Below are 20,044 nucleotides of genomic sequence, written 5' to 3' on the forward strand. Positions count from 1 at the left end.
GGTTACAGACGGGTGTTTATCAGAGTAGAAGCTTCACTGGGAGCCATTCTGCTGAATAGCTTGTAAACAGCCTTGTACAGCATATCTAATTATCAACAGCAACCAGCTACCATACTGCTGACTTCTTCATTTGTGGCACCTGCCCTCTTTCAACACCTGGTTATGGGGTTCTCAAGAGTCAATGGTTTATGGTAATATATGTCATGGTAATAATGAATTGCCATCACTAGGCTGTTGGGTGTGGTTTACTGAGTGATGTCTTGTATGTCAAGTTTGAGAACAGTAACCAATAGGTTATGATAGCCAGGAGCATGTTCTTATACCTTAGCAACTATCTTACCCTCACACACTGACCACCTTTTTGTTTTTCTAGCTTGAAGATCATCTCTCGGTAAAAGGCCCAGTGTGGTTCCCAAGAAGTTCCATACATGGAAATGCATATAAAATGCATGATAATTGTAATGGTCTTGTGTGCAACTGCATCCACTGCTGCATCTGATGGCCGACCACACAATTGTCGACTCTCACTACCGAACGTGGAGATGTATTCCAAGGAAGGGGATGTCTTATTTGGCATTCTGGCTTCTGTTCATGAAGAAACAGTTTACCCTTCCATCAAGTCTTTGTTCACAGAGCCCCCTTCTCCCAGGCACTGTGTAAGGTATTTAGAGTGCCTTTATTACCTTAATTCTTTCTGCGTTAATAAATTGAATCCATTTATAGCGTTTATGTGTTGTAGGGGTTATTTGGCAAAATTTGGTTGAAATTTATTCCTATGGCATTGAGTTATTATCAGGTAATGTGAGTATGAAATGCTTTACATATTGCCCTGAATTCAAAGAGTGCACTGCACTGCTTTGCCCATGAACAAAAGCATGGGGCCATGCTATTCTTGAATGCTTATTGATGTACCCACCCTGAGACTAACTTTATTGTTTTTAAGTGGAGAGCTTGAATCCATAGCACATGTTCTCAAGCAAGGTAGTGCTTAGTTTGAGCTGGTGGTAACTGGGAGGACCTACTGAAACGCATTTCTGGAGACTAGTACTTATCTAAATGCATTATGAGGAAAGAAAGACAAAGTAAAAAAAGTCACAAAGGGAGAAAGCAGAAACCTGTAAGAGTGAGATAGAGTGGCAGGGAGTGTCTGGTAGAGGATTAAAGAAGCATGAGGTAGATTCCAGGCTACATAGCCTTGGTACTTAATGCATTGGTGCCGGCTATGGGCTTCTGAAGAGAGCTTTAGGTACTGGAACTTATTTTTCTACACATTAATCACTGAATATCCAAGTCTTCACTTTTTGTATAAGCAGCAAAAATATTATTAGTAAAGTTATTCACAAAATTGTAAAATTGTTGCAGAATGTTATGGCATGTCTTGTCATTGAAATAGCTTGATTAGCTACCAACGTTTGTCTCTTTAATTAGGGGGAGCAACTTTTGATCTTGTTGTGCTCATGTAGAAACCAGCTATGTCGGTGGAAGCATTCCATTAGCGGTTGAGAAGCGGTTGACCTTTGACTGACTGGATGTGAGTACTCATCATGGCATTGTATGGAGTAACAATTGCCAGTAGGAAATTTACAGCTGCGCTCCAGGAAGTAATGCCTTGGGCTGCGAGTGCAGAATTGTTGTGAGAGTGGGATAAGTAATCACTAGAGAGGTAGTCCCTCAGTGAATGTACAGGACTAAAGCTGACTGTCTGACAAAAGCAAGTTGATGGAAGACTCATACACATGGGCAATAGGTGTGTGCTAATCAATCAATCAATCATGGCATTTGTAAAGCGCACTACTTACCCGTGAGGGTCTCAAGGCGCTGGGAGGTGGCAGATGCTGTTACTGCTCAAAGAGCCAGGTCTTGAGGAGTCTTCTGAAGGACAGCAGGACCTGGGTCTGCAGTAGGTGGATGGGGAGGGTGTTCCGGGTCTTGGCAGCAAGGTGGGAGAACGATCTGCTGCCTGAGGTTGCTCTTCCGGTGCGGGGGATTGTGGCCAGGGCAAGGTCAGGGGGAGCGGAGCTAGCGGGTGGGGGTGTAGAATCTGAGTTGGCTGTTGAGGTACGCTGGTCCAGTGTTGTGGAGTGCCTTGTGTGCGTGGGTGAGGAGCTTGAAGATTATCCTCTAGTTGATGGGGAGCCAGTGCATGTCTCTCAGGTGAGGTGTGATGTGGCTGCGGCAAGGGATGACGAGGTTCAGGAGTGCAGAGGCGTTCTGGATGCGTTGAAGCCGTTTCAGGAGTTTGACCGGGGCTACTGCGTAGAGGGTGTTTCCGTAGTCCAACCTGCTGCTGACGAGGGCCTGGGTGACCGTTCTTCTTGTCTCAGTGGGGATCCACCTGTAGATCTTGCGGAGCATGCAGCGGGTGTTGAAGTAGTAGGCAACACTACGCACACTACATGGACGGAGTGAAGTTGCCCGCCACCGCCTCCCTCTCGCCCTCTTCTAAATGCCTATTTTAATTTAAAATAGTGTAAAAGTAAATTAAAAGCAATTACCTGATATGCAGCGTCCTGGGGCTCCCTCTTCTGCTTTGCACTGACTTCTTCCAGCAAAATGCGCCTGCATGGGCCCCCGCTCATGCGCATTTCTCGCAAGAAAGGCTACGCGAACTGTGTGGGTGGGCGTAGCTTCCTGCACAGCTTCGCGTAGCCCCATTACGCACACTACGCCCACCCTTAGATTTAACCCAGAGGTCTTGACTAGGGGTGAATGTTTGATTTATTCTGCTTTCGGTCCATCATTTGTTGCTGCTGCACTTTTCACCCTAAGTGGGATGGGTATGCCCAGACGAGGGTCCCTTGCTTACTGTGACACTGGATTAAAAACTAGCTAAGTAATATTGTTTTAAAGCGTATCATTCTTTAAAATGATATTTCTGCATCACAATATTTTGTCCAAACACCCCATGTGGCAGAGGCTCTGTCAGAACTGGCACAACATGCTATCACTTAGCTAGGTGAGTTTCAGAGCAAAGGCAACCATACACTTAAGGTAATTACCACAAGGCATGTACATTGTCAGTAAAATAATGAACAGCCACCATGGCCTGTCTGTGCATAGTTTATGCTGTCCTACCGGGGGAAATGCTAAATAAAAAATTGCCTTAATTATAAAACCTTACCTCCAGACTGATTACAAGTTTAGGTGGTATTTATTACACATGACAAAACAATGATTCCATGGGTACTTTATTTATCGAGCAAGATAATACCACCTCTTACGTGTTGTTTAGAAATAACATTCAGATTTTGCTATTTAACACACCAAAATCCACATGACACAGTAATTACTGTATGGTTTTCCCCTGTTAAATTTCTGCAGCTTTGACCTGCCGATATTTAACGATGATTGAGCTATTTAAAGCATCTGATAATTATTGCATTTGTTAAATAAATAACGACTCATAATTCTAACCTGTGGGTAAACAGGTGTTTATGTATGAATGAGAAACTCATAATCAGAACTTTAGTATGCTAATTTCACAACTACATGATCTGTATTGGCAGGGTCAATGGCACCTACTGTGACCTCCACTACTGTTGCCATTGCCTGAGTTGTTGTAGGAACTCAACATTCAGATGAACTAATGATCCTTCTAACTCTTTATCAATGTAATTATATGTATTGTTTTGTGTAATGTCACCTACATGTACAGTCCAGACAATAATGTATATCACATTTTGCAATGCTGTGGGTTTCTCAACAGTTCTCATGACTAAATTGTCAAAAATCCAAGTGTGAGTTACTTCTTAAAAAAGGTAAAAACAATAGTAAGTCCCGCACCCAATATGGCTAACCACTGCTAATGCAACACCTTTGCATAGAAAATAAGACAGAAAGGAAAATAAAATAAAAACCCTATAGGAAATAACGCTGTTGAATATATGAATACATTCAATTTGATATTAAACTATAGAAAAAAGAACACATGTATTAGTCATTTACAAAAGATTTTAATATCTTGGGACCTAATAACGATCTCAGGTGGACTTGCAACCGCGCAACACCATGGCGGTCTGGAACCCAGTAGCAGTCTGGAACCACCTGACCATATTTCGGTGGTTCTGAGCAAATGATTTGGATGTGACCATACATAGGATGGTCGCATGGCAAGCAACTTACGATGCCTGCCACATGGTGCATGGATGCCTTGGGGGCACCATTTATGTCCCCAGGTCCCATAACAGAGGGTCAGTGTGGAAGGCGGTCCTGCTAGGGGACCCCTAAGTCACTTTCCGGCAGCCTTTCATGGCTGGTGGATTGCCATGAAAGGGTAGGCAGAAAGTGCCATCCTAATCCCGACAGCGGAGCCGAGCCTAGATTCGCCATCATTAGGGGATTATGGTGCCTCCCGACTAACCGACAAGCTCCTAGAGCCCGCCAGCACCATGCTGGAATTCTCCCACAGGTTTTACCCGACCGCCGTCATTCTAAAGCCAACTATGTTGGGCAGAAAACATCCGACAGCTGGTCAGAGGCTTTCCCCTAACATTGCAATTAGGCCCCATGTTTTGAATTGAAAAATGAATGTAGCAATAAACTTACTTAGATGTGTACATGTAATCAAAAGTTTAAGTTAAAGATAACTTTTTTATCAATTTACACTTTTGAGTAAGTTTACAACTGTTCGCTTATTCACCAAATGTATGTGCAACTTACTACTAAAAACAATTGATAAGTCCAACACCATACATGGAAAACTACTCGTACTGGGACACCTTTCAATAGAAAATAATGGAGGTAAAATAAAAACCAATAGGAAATAATGTTACATTTAATTACATTATTTAAAATAGTTAAAAATTTGAATGCATGTAATTGATTGTTAAAAAATATAGAAATAGTACATATTCATTATGTAATTATAACAAAGCTAAAATATCTTATTTTGAGTGTAAAAATTCTAGAAACCATAATGTCTAATAAAGGATCTATATCAAACCTAAAGACAATCCAGAAGAGAGAGCTAATTTCCAACTCATTTTCAAATGAAAAAATAGGCACGTAAAAAACACTTTAGAAAAAAAACATTCTATAAATTGGTTTGTAATGAATAGGAACTGCCATTTCCATTAAATGGTTTAGGTGAAGTAATTTCTCAGTGGGGGTGTTCAATTAAGTAAATTTTCTATGAAATCACATAAAACTGTTTTAAAGCTCTGACTTGCAATTTCAGCCTAGTATCCCGATTGGCAAGTGACTCCTTAAAAAGTTTTCACAACATAGGAAATAGTGGTGAAGGTTTTCTGGCAAAAAGTGAACAAGTACAGAATAGCACCAACAGTCACAACTATGTCCCCTCACATACACGAGGTACAGTGAAGGAAATGCGGTGTCCATCCCACTGAGCCAAGGACAATCATTCTTAAAAGGACCAAGTCACATTCAACACACTCATAGCAACCTCAGGTGGTGGTGAGAGAAGCCAGAATTATCATGATGTTAGCTATAACAAGGGAAACTAAAGCCCTGAGTGTCTCAAGTTGGACCTTATAAACGAAATATGTTTCTCGAGAAAAGTGGCTGTGATGGATGGAGGAGCCACATGGAAAACATGGAGACAGGGGTATCTGATACCACACTACAGACTTTGCTGTAGGAAAATATGCAATTAAGCCTAGCACACATAATTTCCCTGTGGGTCAAAGGTCTAGGGTTGCCCCAGCACTGACTTACTGAGGAAGACAGGCAATGGCCAAGACTAAACTGAGAATGAAACACATCCCCGCCAAAAAAACACTATACCAGCCAACCTCACATGGTGTCAATCAAAGTAGGATAGTGAGCAAGCCTGACCCTTCCAATAGGTTTTTTGGTCTAAGTCTCTACTAAAATAATTTGTAAATTCTCGGCAATGTTGCAAATATGGTTTCAATAATAAAGTTGCAAAAAATGGGTTAATATTCTTTGTATAATTGTTAATATTTTTAAATATAGTTTATGATGTTAAGTGATTTATAATGTCTTTATTTAATTATAATAGTAATTTATAATATCGTAGTGGGTTGCTAGGTTTGTAGGTGTGTAGGGTGGGAATATGTTGAAGTATAATCATTATTTATTAATGTATTACTAATTATGCCATTGATTAATAATTATATACATTAAGTAATAGTCATAGTTATTTGCTAGGCACAGTTCACTGGGTTTATAAGGGCATAGGGTGGGACATTAATTAAGTAATATATATTTTTTTCTTCTTTTTTTTTTGTCCTCATTTGCCATGCCCTCAGTATAGGAGATACCAACCACCTAGCGAGTCCTTTACTTTGCAGCAAAAGTGGTTTTCGTGCCCTCTTTCCTGTACCAGAACTCGAGTTATTGGAGGTGGAAGAGAAATCCCAGAGATTTGAGGTGTTTAAGCTGACTCCATCAAGGTTTATTTCAACCCTTGGGACCAAATATCGTATCGAGGCCAGACCCAGTCCACGGAGTGTTTACGGCATAATCATAGGACCTGGAAAAAAAAAAAAAACGGATTCTATCTCCACTCGGACAACACATCCCAAAATGCCAGATTGCGCTCAGTGCATGATCTATTGAGGTCTGCCTTAGATGTTTCATAGAACGATGTGAGCCATCCTGAGTGTAATGGGGCTGTTTTCTCTGTCCAATGCAAGCAGATTTGTCTTCTAGCCAGCAAAATAGCGTAAAAGAGGAATGACCTAGCTTTACCAGTAAGATTGTCTTCCAACCCAAAGATGATGAGTGGTAGTGATATCACGAGTGATATATTCAAGATGGAGTTTAGCGTGGCTTTCACTTCTTCCCAAAACTGACTAATTCCAGGACAATCCATAAACATATGGTTGTCGGATGCCCCCATAAGATTACATTTATTGCACTTTTTATCGGGGAGGAATTTGGAAAGTTTAAGTGGCGTGATATATGCCCGATGTACTGAGAAGAGATGATTTCTTTTTAGCCAAGATGGTTTTACAATCTTATGTAGAAGGGCAAAATAATTTAGCCATCTCTCCTCACAGTGAAGGCCAGTTACTGAGCCCCAAAGCTGATCCGGGAGGGTGAAGTCACCGTCAATTTCTTCGAGAATCTGCCAATACCATAGGGCTATCTCTTTTCTTCCTGCTGGTTTTTCTACTAGCTGTTGTTCCAAAAAACGTACTTTCCCCAGATGTTTGTCTTTACTACGCTGGGCTCTCATCCAACTCTCCAGTTGAAGGTACTTAAATCTGGACAATGCAGGGCCAGTATAGTCATATAGCTCGTCCCATGCCATGTAATTAATGAACCTTCCTTCAATATTTGACCCCATCTTGTTATCCCTGCGTGTTCTAATGTATGTGACAAGCTATCTTTCATGCATAACGGAAGTCCAGGGGATTCCCAAATTGGGGCAAAGTTTGAATAGTAGGACAGCCCCAGTTTTTTTCTGATGGTAAGCCACGTCTTAGCCCATGATTGTAGTATTTTAAGTTAGATTTTTTTGAAAAATTTCTGGCTAGCAAATTTAAACAAAAACCCGTCTACTGATAAGTTTGCCCCAATTAACATGGCTCTGTACATTGACCCGTTTGGAATGTTAGATGGAATTTTTAGGAGCATTCTAGAGTGTGACATCTGGAAGGCCCAGGCATAGTGTAGTAGGTCAGGCAAGGCAAGGCCTCCCTTCTCTCTTCTCCTCCTCAGCTTTTTCCAGGCGAGTCTGGTGGATTTATAGTTCCAAATAAATGAGTTGATTTCTTGTTGACTTTTTTCAATTATTTTAGGATCAAATGCCAGGGGAATAGCGCTGAAAACGAAAATACATTTTGGGAGGATACACATTTTAACTAAATTTACTCGGCCTGTTATGGAGAGTGGCAGGTGTGACCAGGATCTCAGCAACTTTTTACTCTCTCTATGGATTCTGTCCATATTGGTTTGCTCAATGCTGCCCACTTCTTGAGTGATTTGTATCCCAGGTACCGCATGGAGGTTGAAAGGTTTATCTCCAAGTTTAGTTCTGAAATGTTCCATGCCATAATTTCAGTCTTACTTGAGTTAATTTCGTAGCCCGAGATTTGCCCAAATTCCTTTGCTCGCTGTATGACTACCGGAAATGTTATTACTGGATCTGATGTGAAAATCAAGATGTCGTCCGCGTATAATGCTACCCGCTTCTCCCATTCCCCAAAACTGAAGGATGGAATATTGGCCTCTGCCCGCAGAACCTGGGAAAATGGCTCAATATATAGGTTGAAGAGGAGTGGGGAGAGCGGGAAGCCCTGCCTTGTGCCTCTGGTGATATAGAAGGCTTCCATCAAGACACCATTGACCAGTAGTCTGGCAGAGGGGGCCCTGTAAAGTTGGAATATCGCTCTACATAGTCTACTTCCAAAGTTACATTTTTTAAGCACATCGCTGAGGTAGAGCCAATTGACCCTGTCACACGCTTTAGTTGCGTCTAGAGTGAGTGTGGCCAGGGGTAGGGAGAAAGCTGATGCGATGTCTATGGTACCTATCAGATCCTGTGTTAATTCTGATAATTGTCGGCCTTTGATGAAACCTTTCTGGTCTTGGTGTACTATGTCACCTATAACGCCGCTCAGTCTTGTTGATATTATCGTTGTAAAGATTTTATAGTCATTATTGAGCAGCGATATGGGTCGATATGACCCACATTCCCGGGGCGATTTGCCTGGTTTCGGGATAAGCACGATTGTGGCTTCCCCCCATGTTTTTGGCCGTGGATTTCCATCTATTAAAATATCGTTAAATACGGCTGTCAGCACGGGGCAATAATTTCTTCCAGTGCTCCATATATCTCGCCCGGGAGACCATCTGGACCCGCAGCTTTCCCTCTTTTAGATTGACGTATTGCTTTCCTCACCTCTTCCTCTGTTATCTCCAAGGATTTACTGTTGAAAGGGTAGGGAGCAAGATTTCCTTAAGCCATTTATCCCTTTCATGTTGGTCATTGGGGAGGTCTTCTTTATAGATTGCCCCAAAGAAATCAAAGAATGCTTTACCTATATCTAAGTTGGAAGATCTTGCTGTAGCCTCCCCCTCTACCTGGATCTCTCTAATATATTTAAGAGATTGATCGGATTTTATTTTCCAGGCCAGAACTTTCCCGGCGGATTCCCCAAATTCAAATTGTGAGATCTTGCTTGCCTCCCACCTTTTGTTTATCCTTTCATGTAGGATATTTTCCTATTGTGTTTTTTTTCTGCTAATGTGGTGTTGCCGGTGATGTATCAAATTTTTGTTCTAATAGTCTCATTTCCTGTTCGAGGTTGGCTACTTTCTCTCTATATATTTTACGCCTATAAGAGGCTCTGTTGGTAATCTGGCCTCTCAAAAAGGCTTTGAAAGTCTCCCACACAAGAGCTAAAACTGAAGAGTTTAAATTTAGATAAAAAAATATTGAGGACTCTGCTGCCAAAAACTTGACCTCTTCATCCTCAAGCAAAAGTGTCCGGTCAAAAGACCAAGATCTTGCTTTGATCTTACTGTCTGATCGCAATGTGAATGCCAATGCAGAATGATCTGAGAGATGTGGGGGCAGATAGTCTATTGTTTCTAAAGTGTCCTTCAAAGAATAGCTGAAAAAGGCATAGTCAATTCTTGACTTGTGCTTAAAACGGCCATTTCTAAAGGACACCCCCATTTTGTTGCCAGCTTTTTCTCTCCACAGATCTATCAGGCTCAGATGTTTCAATATTGTGATAAGGGTTTGCCTCGATTTACTAGAGCTACAAGTTTTAGAGCATATGGATTTATCAAGCTTAGGTTTGAGCACGATGTTGAAGTCTCACCAAGGTGAGGACTTGACCTGCCAATGAGACTCTCACTATTAGCCATCTCCCTGTATGATCTTCTTTATACTCAAGGATTTGTGCTTTTGCCGATTTCTTAAAAATGAATATGATCCCCCTAATGTTAGCATTGTGGTCAGTGGAGCAAAACTTATCTATCCACCTGTGTTTTTTAAGTATAGAATCAGCCTCTGATTTAAGTAGGTGTGACTCCTGGAGGACAATGATCTGTGCCTGAGAGTCTCTCAGGTATTGTAAGATGCGCTCTCTTCTATCCCTCACCCTCAGACCATTGACATTCCAGGATAAATATTGGAGAGAAGTCATTTTGTTATGTCCATCCCTCCCTCTTGCATATTATTTCTCTTCCACTGATAGCAACTATTTGTTAATTTGTTATGCAACGGATTTAGAGAAGTAGGACACGCTAAAATACTTATTGGATTAGGCTTGTGAGGACTTTTTGCTGTTTCTCCCCTTCTTCCCACCCCCCCTCCACCCCCCTGGGAAAACCCCCCTACTTACTTTGGCCTGATGTCTGGCCAACTTTACGCCCGCTGCAGCCATGCTCTTTTAACCTTGCTGCTAATGATTTAATCTGATTTGGAGCTGATTTAAGTTTATAGCTGTCAACCCATTTAGACGTATAACCGTAAAACCGTGGAAACCGTAAAAAGGTGGGACTCTAGCTCTTCGCTATATATTATTATTATTATTTTTTTTATACTCCTCTATCTCTTCTCTTCTTTATTTTGTTTATTTATCTTCCTTAGTTCACTTTATATTTTGTTTTTCAGGGTTCCTTTTTTTTTAAAAATTATTATTTTTTTTTTTGCCTTCCCTATTATATATATTTTTTTTATTATTTTCTTTTCCTTTACACCCCCTTTCTCCTCTTCATTTTTTTCTTTTTCTTTTTTTTTTTCCTTAAAGCGGCGGACATCTAAGGCCTTTATACACCTCTATTTTCTCCCCACTTGAGACTGGGTCATTTTTCTTTATGAGCCTGAGCGTGATTATTTATGCTCTCTAGAAGCTCATCTGCATCTTGTATTGTGCGGACATTATGCATCTTATTATTGTACATAATCCGTAAGAATGCAGGAAATCTCATTTGAACTTTGGCTCCTAATGATCTAAACCTCTCCATGCGCTGCCCTGACTCCCACTGTCTGTCGATAGTGGTTTTAGAAAGGTCTGATCGGATCTCAAAGGAGAAATCTGGTCCCTGTATTGTTTTTGCCTTCAGGGCAAGATTCAATACGTTCTCCTTGAGTGTATATGTGAGAAAATGTATTAGTACCTTTCTAGTTTTATTTCTTGCTGGGTTCAAACGGAAGGGGTCGCGATGTATTCGCTGTATGTCTCTCTCAAGGATTTCATCTGACTCGTCCAAATTGAGAGAGTCTTTTAGTAATTATACTATAAAGCTCTTGAGGCCCCCCCCCTCCTTTCCCTCGGGGATCTTTAGGATTCAAATGTTATTGCGTCTGGAATACTTTTCCAGCACTTCAATCCGCTCCCGCATGCTCTCACCGTCTCTTTGGAGTGTATGAATTTTAGATCTTGCAGATTCTAAATTTGAGGTCAGGGCTCCCACAGAGCTTTCTAATATCTCAGTCCTTTCACAGAGTCCATCGACTTTTCTATCCAGAGTGTCACAGGACGCCCTTATCTCGTTCTGATTAGCTTTTGAAACTGTGAAATCGTGTCTTATTTCTTCCTTCATCGCGGTTATGGAGCAAACAAGGGCCTCGAGGGTACTACCAACTCCTGTCTCCTCCTGCGCCGGGTCTGCTATCTCCTGTCCGATTTCTTTTTCAGGTAGTGGCCTCATGCACCCCCCTTCATTTTCCCGCTGCTCCTGTGGGTTAGGTGCCTCGCTAGCCCTATTGGCTTCTGGCAATGTTGGATGACTCTCTGGAGTGGCATCTAGAGGTGACTTGGGATCAGGTGCCCGACTCTCTAGAGGAGCCGATAATAATGTTCCTTACAAACTCTGGTTAGGGAGATACCCTTCCCCTACGTTTTTCCTGTTGTAAGCCTGGGGATTTTGATGTTGCCATGTCTTGTGAAATTGCCAGTACCTGAGGTATAGGTTTAAAGTAGGTCCGTAGTGATGGAATAATGCCCCTGGAGTCCTTTAAACTTTTATTATTCTTTTTCGGCTTTTTCTGTTTAATAGTTTTGATGGTTTTGGCCCCTTTTATCAGCTCTCCTTAATTCTGTTTTCCTGGTTTGGTGGTCCGACTCCTCTGATTTGTCTTCCCCCAAACTGCACTCTGGGTCTTGTAGTCTCTCCACTAAACTGGCTCCACCGTGAGCGCCCCTGGCTTTACTCCTTGTAATTCTTGTTTGGGTATCTGTGTCCCTAGCAGTCCCCCTTGTGCTGGGCACCTTCCTACTCGATTCGAGTGTTTTATTATTTGTCAACAGAGGAGCTCTCATCTCGTCGTCGTGCACCGCCTCCTCCTCGTCCGGTATCCCTGCAGGTAAAACCTCCGTTCGTTGGAACCTCAGGGAACCGGCCTTGGCGTCGACCGACTCTCCCTCCTCTCCCCTGACACCGCCGCGCCCAGCGACCTTTCCAAAAAAAACCCGAGCCGCGGCCACTCGGCCGTGCCGCAGCTCCACGGCTGCCCGCCTCTAACACGGATGAAGGGCGGGTGCCGGGGAGAGGACAGCAGGAAGCAGGCACATCCACCAAGGCCAGGTATGATACGAGATTGAATGAGTAGCGTGAGTAGTGGCTCACTGGCTTCAGCGAAAACCCCCTCAAAACAGCGATAGATCTCTTCTATTGTTATGTGTCAGAGGATTAGCAGCTCCATAGCGTTTGGTTCAGCGTTGCAGCAAGGCTTCAAGGGGCTGCTCGGTGCGCGCGGTCCGCTCTAGCCGGCGGCCGCCATGTTTTCCAATTAATTAAGTAATATTGATTAACAATTTATTAATAATTATTTAATTGATTCTTAATTATGTACATTTTGCAATAATCACATTTTTAAGTGACTTGTTAGGTGCAGGTTGGAGAGTGTGTAGGGTTATAGGCTGGGATGTTAATTGTTAACTAATGAATTATAAATAAATATACACATATTAAATAATTAATAATTAATACACAATTGATTAATTAACTACAAATTAATTTTTCATGTATTAACTATGATTTAATTAGTTATTATGGGCCTGATTCACAGAACTAACTTAAGACAAAATCCTTAACTTACTACTTTTGGTATTCACGGAAGTTAGGATTTTGTCTTAAGTTTGTCTTAAAACAGACTTAAGGCAGACTTAAGAGAAAATCCTAACTTAAGTCTGTCTTAAGTCTGTCTTAAGAATGTCTTAAGACAAACTTAAGACAACATCCTAACTTCTGTGAATACCAAAAGTAGTAAGTTTAGGATTTTGTCTTACGTTAGTTCTGTGAATCTGGCCCTATCGTTTTTACTGTGTTACATGCATTTATTTTAGTTATATTATAAGTGGAAGCTCCTAGGTTTGTGGGGATAAAAGATTGCCCAATTTCTTAACATTGATAGGTAATTCTTAAATTGAAAAATCCTTGTGCTAATTGTTTTTTATATATATAGTTTTTCATTCATATAGCTTTTATTAAGAGTTTTATATATTTTTTACATTAGTATGGTTATAATTCATATATGATATGTGTTTGAAGTGAAGTACTTTTCCTATTGTTGCCGGGACTGGAGTGGATGTAGAAAATGTTCCCCTCTGAAATCCAACGCTTTCCTGACTGTTGCACAGACTGGAGTGTGAATAGTATGTTACCCCTCTGGAGTCCAAAGCTTCCCCTACTGTTGGACAGACTGGATTGGGCATGATACATTTAACCCCTCCAAATTCCAATGCTTTTCCTAGTGTTGTAGAGACTAGAGTGGGAATAGTAATTGTTACCCCCCTGGAGTCCAGCGCTTCCCCTAGTGTTGAATAGACGTACGTGGGAACAGAAAATGTTACTACTCTGGAGTTCAACACTTTCCCTACTGTTACACAGACTGGAGTGGAAATTGTACATTTTACTCCTCTGAAGTCCAACAATTTCCCTACTGTTGCACAGATTGAAGTGTGAATAGTAAATGTTACCTCTCTAAAGCCCAACACTTTCCCTACTGTTGCACATAACTGAGTGCGAATAGGAAATGTTACCCCTCTAGAGGCCAACACTTTCCCTACTGTTGGTCAGACTAGAGTGGAAACAGTAAATGTTACCCCTGTAAACTCCAGTGCTTTCTCTACTGTTGCAAGGACCGGAGTAGGAACACTAAATGTACTTCTTGGGAGTCCAACGCTTTTCCTACTGTTGCATAGGCTGGAGTGGGAATAGTACAGTTTTCCCCTCTGGAGTCCAACACTTTCCCTACTGTTGCACACACTGCCATGAAAATAGTAAATGTTACCTCTCCGAACTTCAATGATTTCCCTACACTTGCACATTTGTGTTGGAACTGTATATTTTACCCCACTGTAGTCCACCTCTTTCCCTACTGTTGCACAGATTAGAGTGGGAGCACTAAATGTACTCCTTGGGAGTCCAACGCTTTTCCTACTGTTGCACAGACTGGAGTGGGAATAGTACAGTTTTCCCCTCTGGAGTCCAACACTTTCCCTACTGTTGCACACACTGCCATGGAAATAGTAAATGCTACCTCTCCGAACTTCAATGATTTCCCTACTCTTGCACATGAGTGGGAACTGGACATTTTACCCCACTGTAGTCCACCCCTTTCACTACTGTTGCACAGATTAGAGTGGAAATCATAAATGTAACCCTTCTGTAATCCAGTGTTTTCCTTACTCTTGCAAACATTGGAGTGGGAACATTATTTTTTTCTTTTCTGATGTCCATCACTTTCCCTACTATTGCACAGACTAGAATGGGAATAGTAAATTTCACCCTTCAGAGTCCAATGCTTTCCCTACTGTTACATAGACAGGAGTGGGAATAGTAAACGTTATTCTTTCAAAGTCCACCACTTTTACTACTGAATGAATAAATGAATGAATGACTGAATGAATTTATTTTGTTTGTGTAATTACTTAAAATCATCACAAAAAGGTGTTAGAAACTGGACGACAATCAGAAGACAATCAGATATTAAAATCAATTTTGAGTTCAAAAGTTCTTTATAAAGTTTTAACCACAACTTTGTGCATGATGCGTTGGTTGTTGGCCTAGTTTTTTGTGGCAAAGTTAAAACAGAGCAGTTAGCTGTTGTCATTTGGAGATTTTCAATAAAGTGACAGTGCTTCTTATCCCCACATGTCTCGTATCTATTTGGCCGTGCGTGGGATAAATTAGAGCAGCAGTGGCTTTGGGTCCTGTCGTGGTGTGCCAATCGTATAGGGGGAGATTGCCCTTAACGGTATGGGCCTCGTCTGGCTATTGTTCACTCTCAGCCATGGCCATCCTGCCATTCAAAGGGAACATGTGTGTTGTACAAATTTGCCGAAATTGGCTATATCTTTAACAGTGTCCAGGTATAGAGCTGACGTACGGCTTTGTTTGATGTGCGAATGCCCTGTTGGAGGAAAATAGGCCTAAAATGGATTAGGCCGACCTGCTGCAGAGCCGGGCAGCATAAGAGTATGTGTACCAGTGATTGACTTTTATATTTGCATAGTCTGCACTCTATGAAGCATCCAAGCGACTTCCAGGATGGATACAGTTCATTTAGAGTAAGCGGGTGCAGCCTTGCAGCTAAGATCTGAGTGAGGTCCTATGTACCTATGGCCTGGTTAAGGTGTTTTTTTGTTGCAGAGAAAAGTTGTGGCAATTTGATGGATTCATTTTCCCTACTGTTGCAAAGACTGGTGTGGGAATAATATTTTTCTTTTCTGAGCCTTTTGTTTTTGTTTTTTGTTTTTTGTGTTCAAAAGTTTTTATTGATTGTTTCCAGAGAAAAAAGGAGAAAAAAAAAGAAAAAAGTAATACAGACAATGAAATCAAAGAGAACATATGGTTGAGGCAAATAAGCATGAAATAATGACTTTAAAGACAGTAATTGAATGGGCGGTAATAAACATTAGGAAATCAAGAAAATAACATCAGGAAGGAAATATTATCGATCATACATGTTACATAAGTAATGTCAGTGCATTGGCCCACAGATGATAACAGCCGCTGGCAACGGCAGAGAAGGTGACCAGAGGAATAGCTTGGAGAGATCAAGCAAAGTCGTAATGAACGAGACCGAGAGTGTAGGCTAGAAGGTTCATGGTGGCTTGTGAGCGCTAAAGTAGTTGTCAAGAGTGTCCCACATTCGTCTGTGAAGAGGACGCCATGTCCAGTTTTGAAGTGATATATTATCAGCTCTTCATAGGTTAGTGACCCAATTTAACCAGCAGGTAAAGGAGGCTTTGCGGGTGTCCTTCCAGTTTTTGAGAACCACCTTTATCGCAGCAGTGAGGAGTAGATCTAGTAGGGCCCTATCATTTTCAGTAAGAGACCCGGCTTTGAGGAAGCTGAAAACCAGGGTGGATATCTCTCTGGAGGGGGGAGTATGAAAAATAGTTAGAGAGAAAAGCGAAGACTTTATCCCAAAAGGGTATCACGCACACACAATGGAGTAGAAGGTGTTCAAGATCACCATCACTATCCTTACAGTTCCCGCAGATTGCGTAATCTCTAATACTGTGAGCGTAAAGACACGCTGGAGTCCAGAAAGCTCTATGGAGCAGCTAAAACTTCATCTGGGAGAGTGTAGGGCTGATTTTGTGTCTCATGGTTGACTTCCAGGTTTTGGAACAATCCAGATCTGATATTGGGAAGGAGGTGTGTGATTCCCAGAACTGTGTGAGTTGTTCATTGGGATTAGAGTGTTGCAGGCATAATAATTTATAAATCCAGGAAACCTGGTGACTGAGTTTGTTTAGTTTAGAGAGGTAATTCGGGAGGGAGGGGGGCTTGAAGAGAGTTTTGCTTTAGTAATCGACAACTTTATTTTCAAAAAGTTAAGAAAGTTATAAAATATGCAGATCAAGGCTGCATCTGGATTGGATTTCCCTGAAGGAGAGAGGTTAAGAGTCTCTAAACAATTGCTGTGGGAAGTAAATACCTTTTTTAACCCATATGTCATTTTGTAGTGGTATCCCCTTGTAAAGTAAAGTGTGGTTATGGCATAGTGATTCCCAATTAGAGTGCCGTATACTTGTGTCTAAAAGTTTGTCAATTTTCAGCAGAGCAATTTTTGTGTTCTGGAAGATGGACTTTGAGCAAGTGACCATGTTAGGGCTTGCGGTCAGAATGGCCGCTGGGTTGAGGTTTCTACAAAGAGCTTTCTTTATGACTAGCCTAAAAGGGGTATGGTCGACGGGAGGTGTCAACCAGTAAGAACCTTGTTTGGTGAGGAAAGCTGTTTGGTACAGCTTGAAATCCGCTAAGTTGACCCCTCCTAGAGACTTATCCAGACGGAGTTTCTTCATGCTAATCCTTGCTTTTTTCCCCTTCCAGAGGAATTTAGAGAGTAAGGCGTCCAATTTGTGGTGGAAGTCTGGAGCTAAAGTGAGAGGCAGCATCGTGATTAGATAGTTCACCATAGGAGAGATCATCATCTTGTTGGCCTCGACCCTCTCCCACCATGTTATGTAGCGAGGAGACCAACCGTCCAGTTGTGTTTTAATTTTTTCTAGAGTGATGGTCTCGTTGCTTTGGAGTGTCTCAAGGAGGGTGCTGCAAAATTCAATCCGGATGTACTTAATAAAACCGGTCTGCCATGAAAGGCCAGAGTTACCCAACATGTCTCTGGTGCCGTGAATGTTCAGAGGCTCACTCACTCATAAACCCACTCAGAGACTCACATAGACTCACACACACACTTTCACTCAAACACTCATGCACTCACTCACAGACTGACTCACAAAGCTATAGAGGCACTTGAAAACCCATTCAGACACCCTCACACCCATTCACAGACCGAATTAAAAACTCACTCAGACACTCATTCACCCACTCAAACACTCATGTACCCACTCACACACCCAGTGAGACAGTAATGCAGCCACCCTCAGGAAATAAAAAAAATACTTAAAAAACCAAAGGGTGCAGGGACATTATAGTTAGGAAATAGAATTGAAAAAACATATAAATTCACTTACAAAGCCAAACGTTACAGAGATGTTATAGTTAGTCTCAGATTCCACTTGTAAAAAACTAGTAAATTCAGTTGTTATAGTTACCTGAGCTAACTATAACGTATGCCCTTACAATACACTGCTTATGACCTCACAAATTTCATCACTCATGACATGTTCAGTGACATCACAGATGACATCTCAAATGACATCATCCACAGAACCACTCACACACCCTCTCATTCCCCCATAGGACCTCTTATACACCCACTCGCACTCTCACACAACTCTTCACATATCCATTCACAGACCCATACCAGTACTGATACACCCAATCACTTACCATAGAGACACTCACACTCATACTGCCACTCATACATCCACGAATTGACCCATTCAGCCACTAATGCATACAGACTTACAGATACCTACTCATACACCCTTACAGTCACTAACATACCTTGTCAATCACCCATACAGAAACTCATATAGACACTTACTCACCCATATAGGTACTCACATACCCACACACTTACCCATACAGCCACTCACACTGCCACTCACTCACTAATCGAGCTATTCACACACCAACTCACGTACCCATACCGTCCCCTGACACACCACTCACTTACACATATAACCACTCACAGACCCACAGAGCCACTTACATGCCCACTCACACCTCTGTACAACAACTCACACAACCACCCACTCACTCACCCTTACAGTCACTCACACATTCACTCTCCAATACAGCCACTCACACCCACTCCCTTACCTATACACACACTCAAACAGCAACTCACTCACCCATACAGTCAGTCACATAGCCTTTCCCTCACCCATACAGCCACTCTCACAGCCATCAGACACTCATAAATCTACTCACTCACACACACCTATGTAGCCACTCATACAGCCACTAATTCATCCATACAGCCACTCATACACCCACTCACTCTCCAGTACACCCATACAACTACTTGAATACCCACTAACATCCATATAGCCACTCACCCACCCATTCACACACCCATATAGTCACTGAGACATGCACTCGCCGACTGATACATACAGTATTCCAGCCACTTAGATGAGATATGATAGAAATAGTATAGCTAATTACTAGTACAGAAAGAATAGTCATTATTGCCATTGCTTAGAATATATCTTTAAGTCTCAGAAACATTTATGAAACACTTACACTCACGGGATGAAGTCATCAGAGATAACATCAGTGATTCCATTTGAGATATCATCAGTGAGGTTATCAGTGATGTCACTGACCATATCATAAGTGATGTAATATATGAAGTCCTGGAGCGGTTCCTCGACTGAAGTGGAAGACCTTCACCCCACAAGAAAAATAAAATGACAATAACAATGTTATCATTTTATTTTTCATTATTGGCTACGTAAAGGTGCTGGCAGGGCAAGACTACACTTCATGCAGAGCAGGGGGAGGAGAGGTGGCACTCCCTTCAGTATGTATCAGGGTTTGGCCGGCCATCTCAGGCCAGCCAAACTGTCATGCGCACTTGGCATGTTTTCTATCAGCCTGTGTTATACAGCCTCCTAGTCCCTTTCTGAGCACCAAACCACAGTACTCAGACCAATCACAACTCTGCTGTAAGGCAGTGTTGTGATTGGTATGGGGAGTAGGATGCCTGGGTGCTTCTTGTTTCGTCAACCGAAAAATATAAAGATGGAAAATAGACAGCCATCGGGAAGATAAGTGATTTTTCTTTTCTTTTCCCAATTTCTTTTTTTGTTTAATCTCCCTCACTCCTCCACAACTACTGCCCGGTAGCAGCTGCTACTGTTTAAGTCATAAGCAGTGGATTGTGAGAGCGTATTTTTTTTTTTGTTCAGGTACCTATAACTGCTGAATTTCATTGGTTTTGTATTAGTGAAATCTGAGCCTAACTATCACATTCCTGTAACTTTGATTTTGTAAATATGTATGCTTCTGATTGTCATGGCTTTCTGGTGTATTTGAATGTGGCCTAATGTAGCGAGGAACCTGTTTCTGTTTTTAGGAAAAGTGAACAGTGTGTGTAAAAACACTGTGAATGAACATGCTTATGCAGGGAAACTGAGGAAAAACTACTATAATATTATCTGTAGAGATTTGCTTTTGAGGCTAATCTTGAAGCTTGTCTCTTTTTACTTACACATTTCCATAATCT

General features: G+C 41.7%; 1 protein-coding gene across 1 annotated transcript in view; it reads left to right on the forward strand.

The window, feature by feature from the left end:
- Nucleotides 1-461: 461 nt before the first annotated feature.
- Nucleotides 462-20,044, forward strand: part of LOC144783892 (extracellular calcium-sensing receptor-like) — a 106,128-nt gene continuing 86,545 nt past the window's right edge. Inside the window, exon 1 of the mRNA XM_078662634.1 lies at nucleotides 462-661. Within this exon, the coding sequence (XP_078518760.1) occupies nucleotides 462-661 (200 nt within the window). The remainder of the gene's footprint in view (nucleotides 662-20,044) is intronic.

The sequence above is a fragment of the Lissotriton helveticus genome, chromosome 10 (genome assembly GCF_964261635.1).
Source record: "Lissotriton helveticus chromosome 10, aLisHel1.1, whole genome shotgun sequence".
Classification (NCBI taxonomy): domain Eukaryota; kingdom Metazoa; phylum Chordata; class Amphibia; order Caudata; family Salamandridae; genus Lissotriton; species Lissotriton helveticus.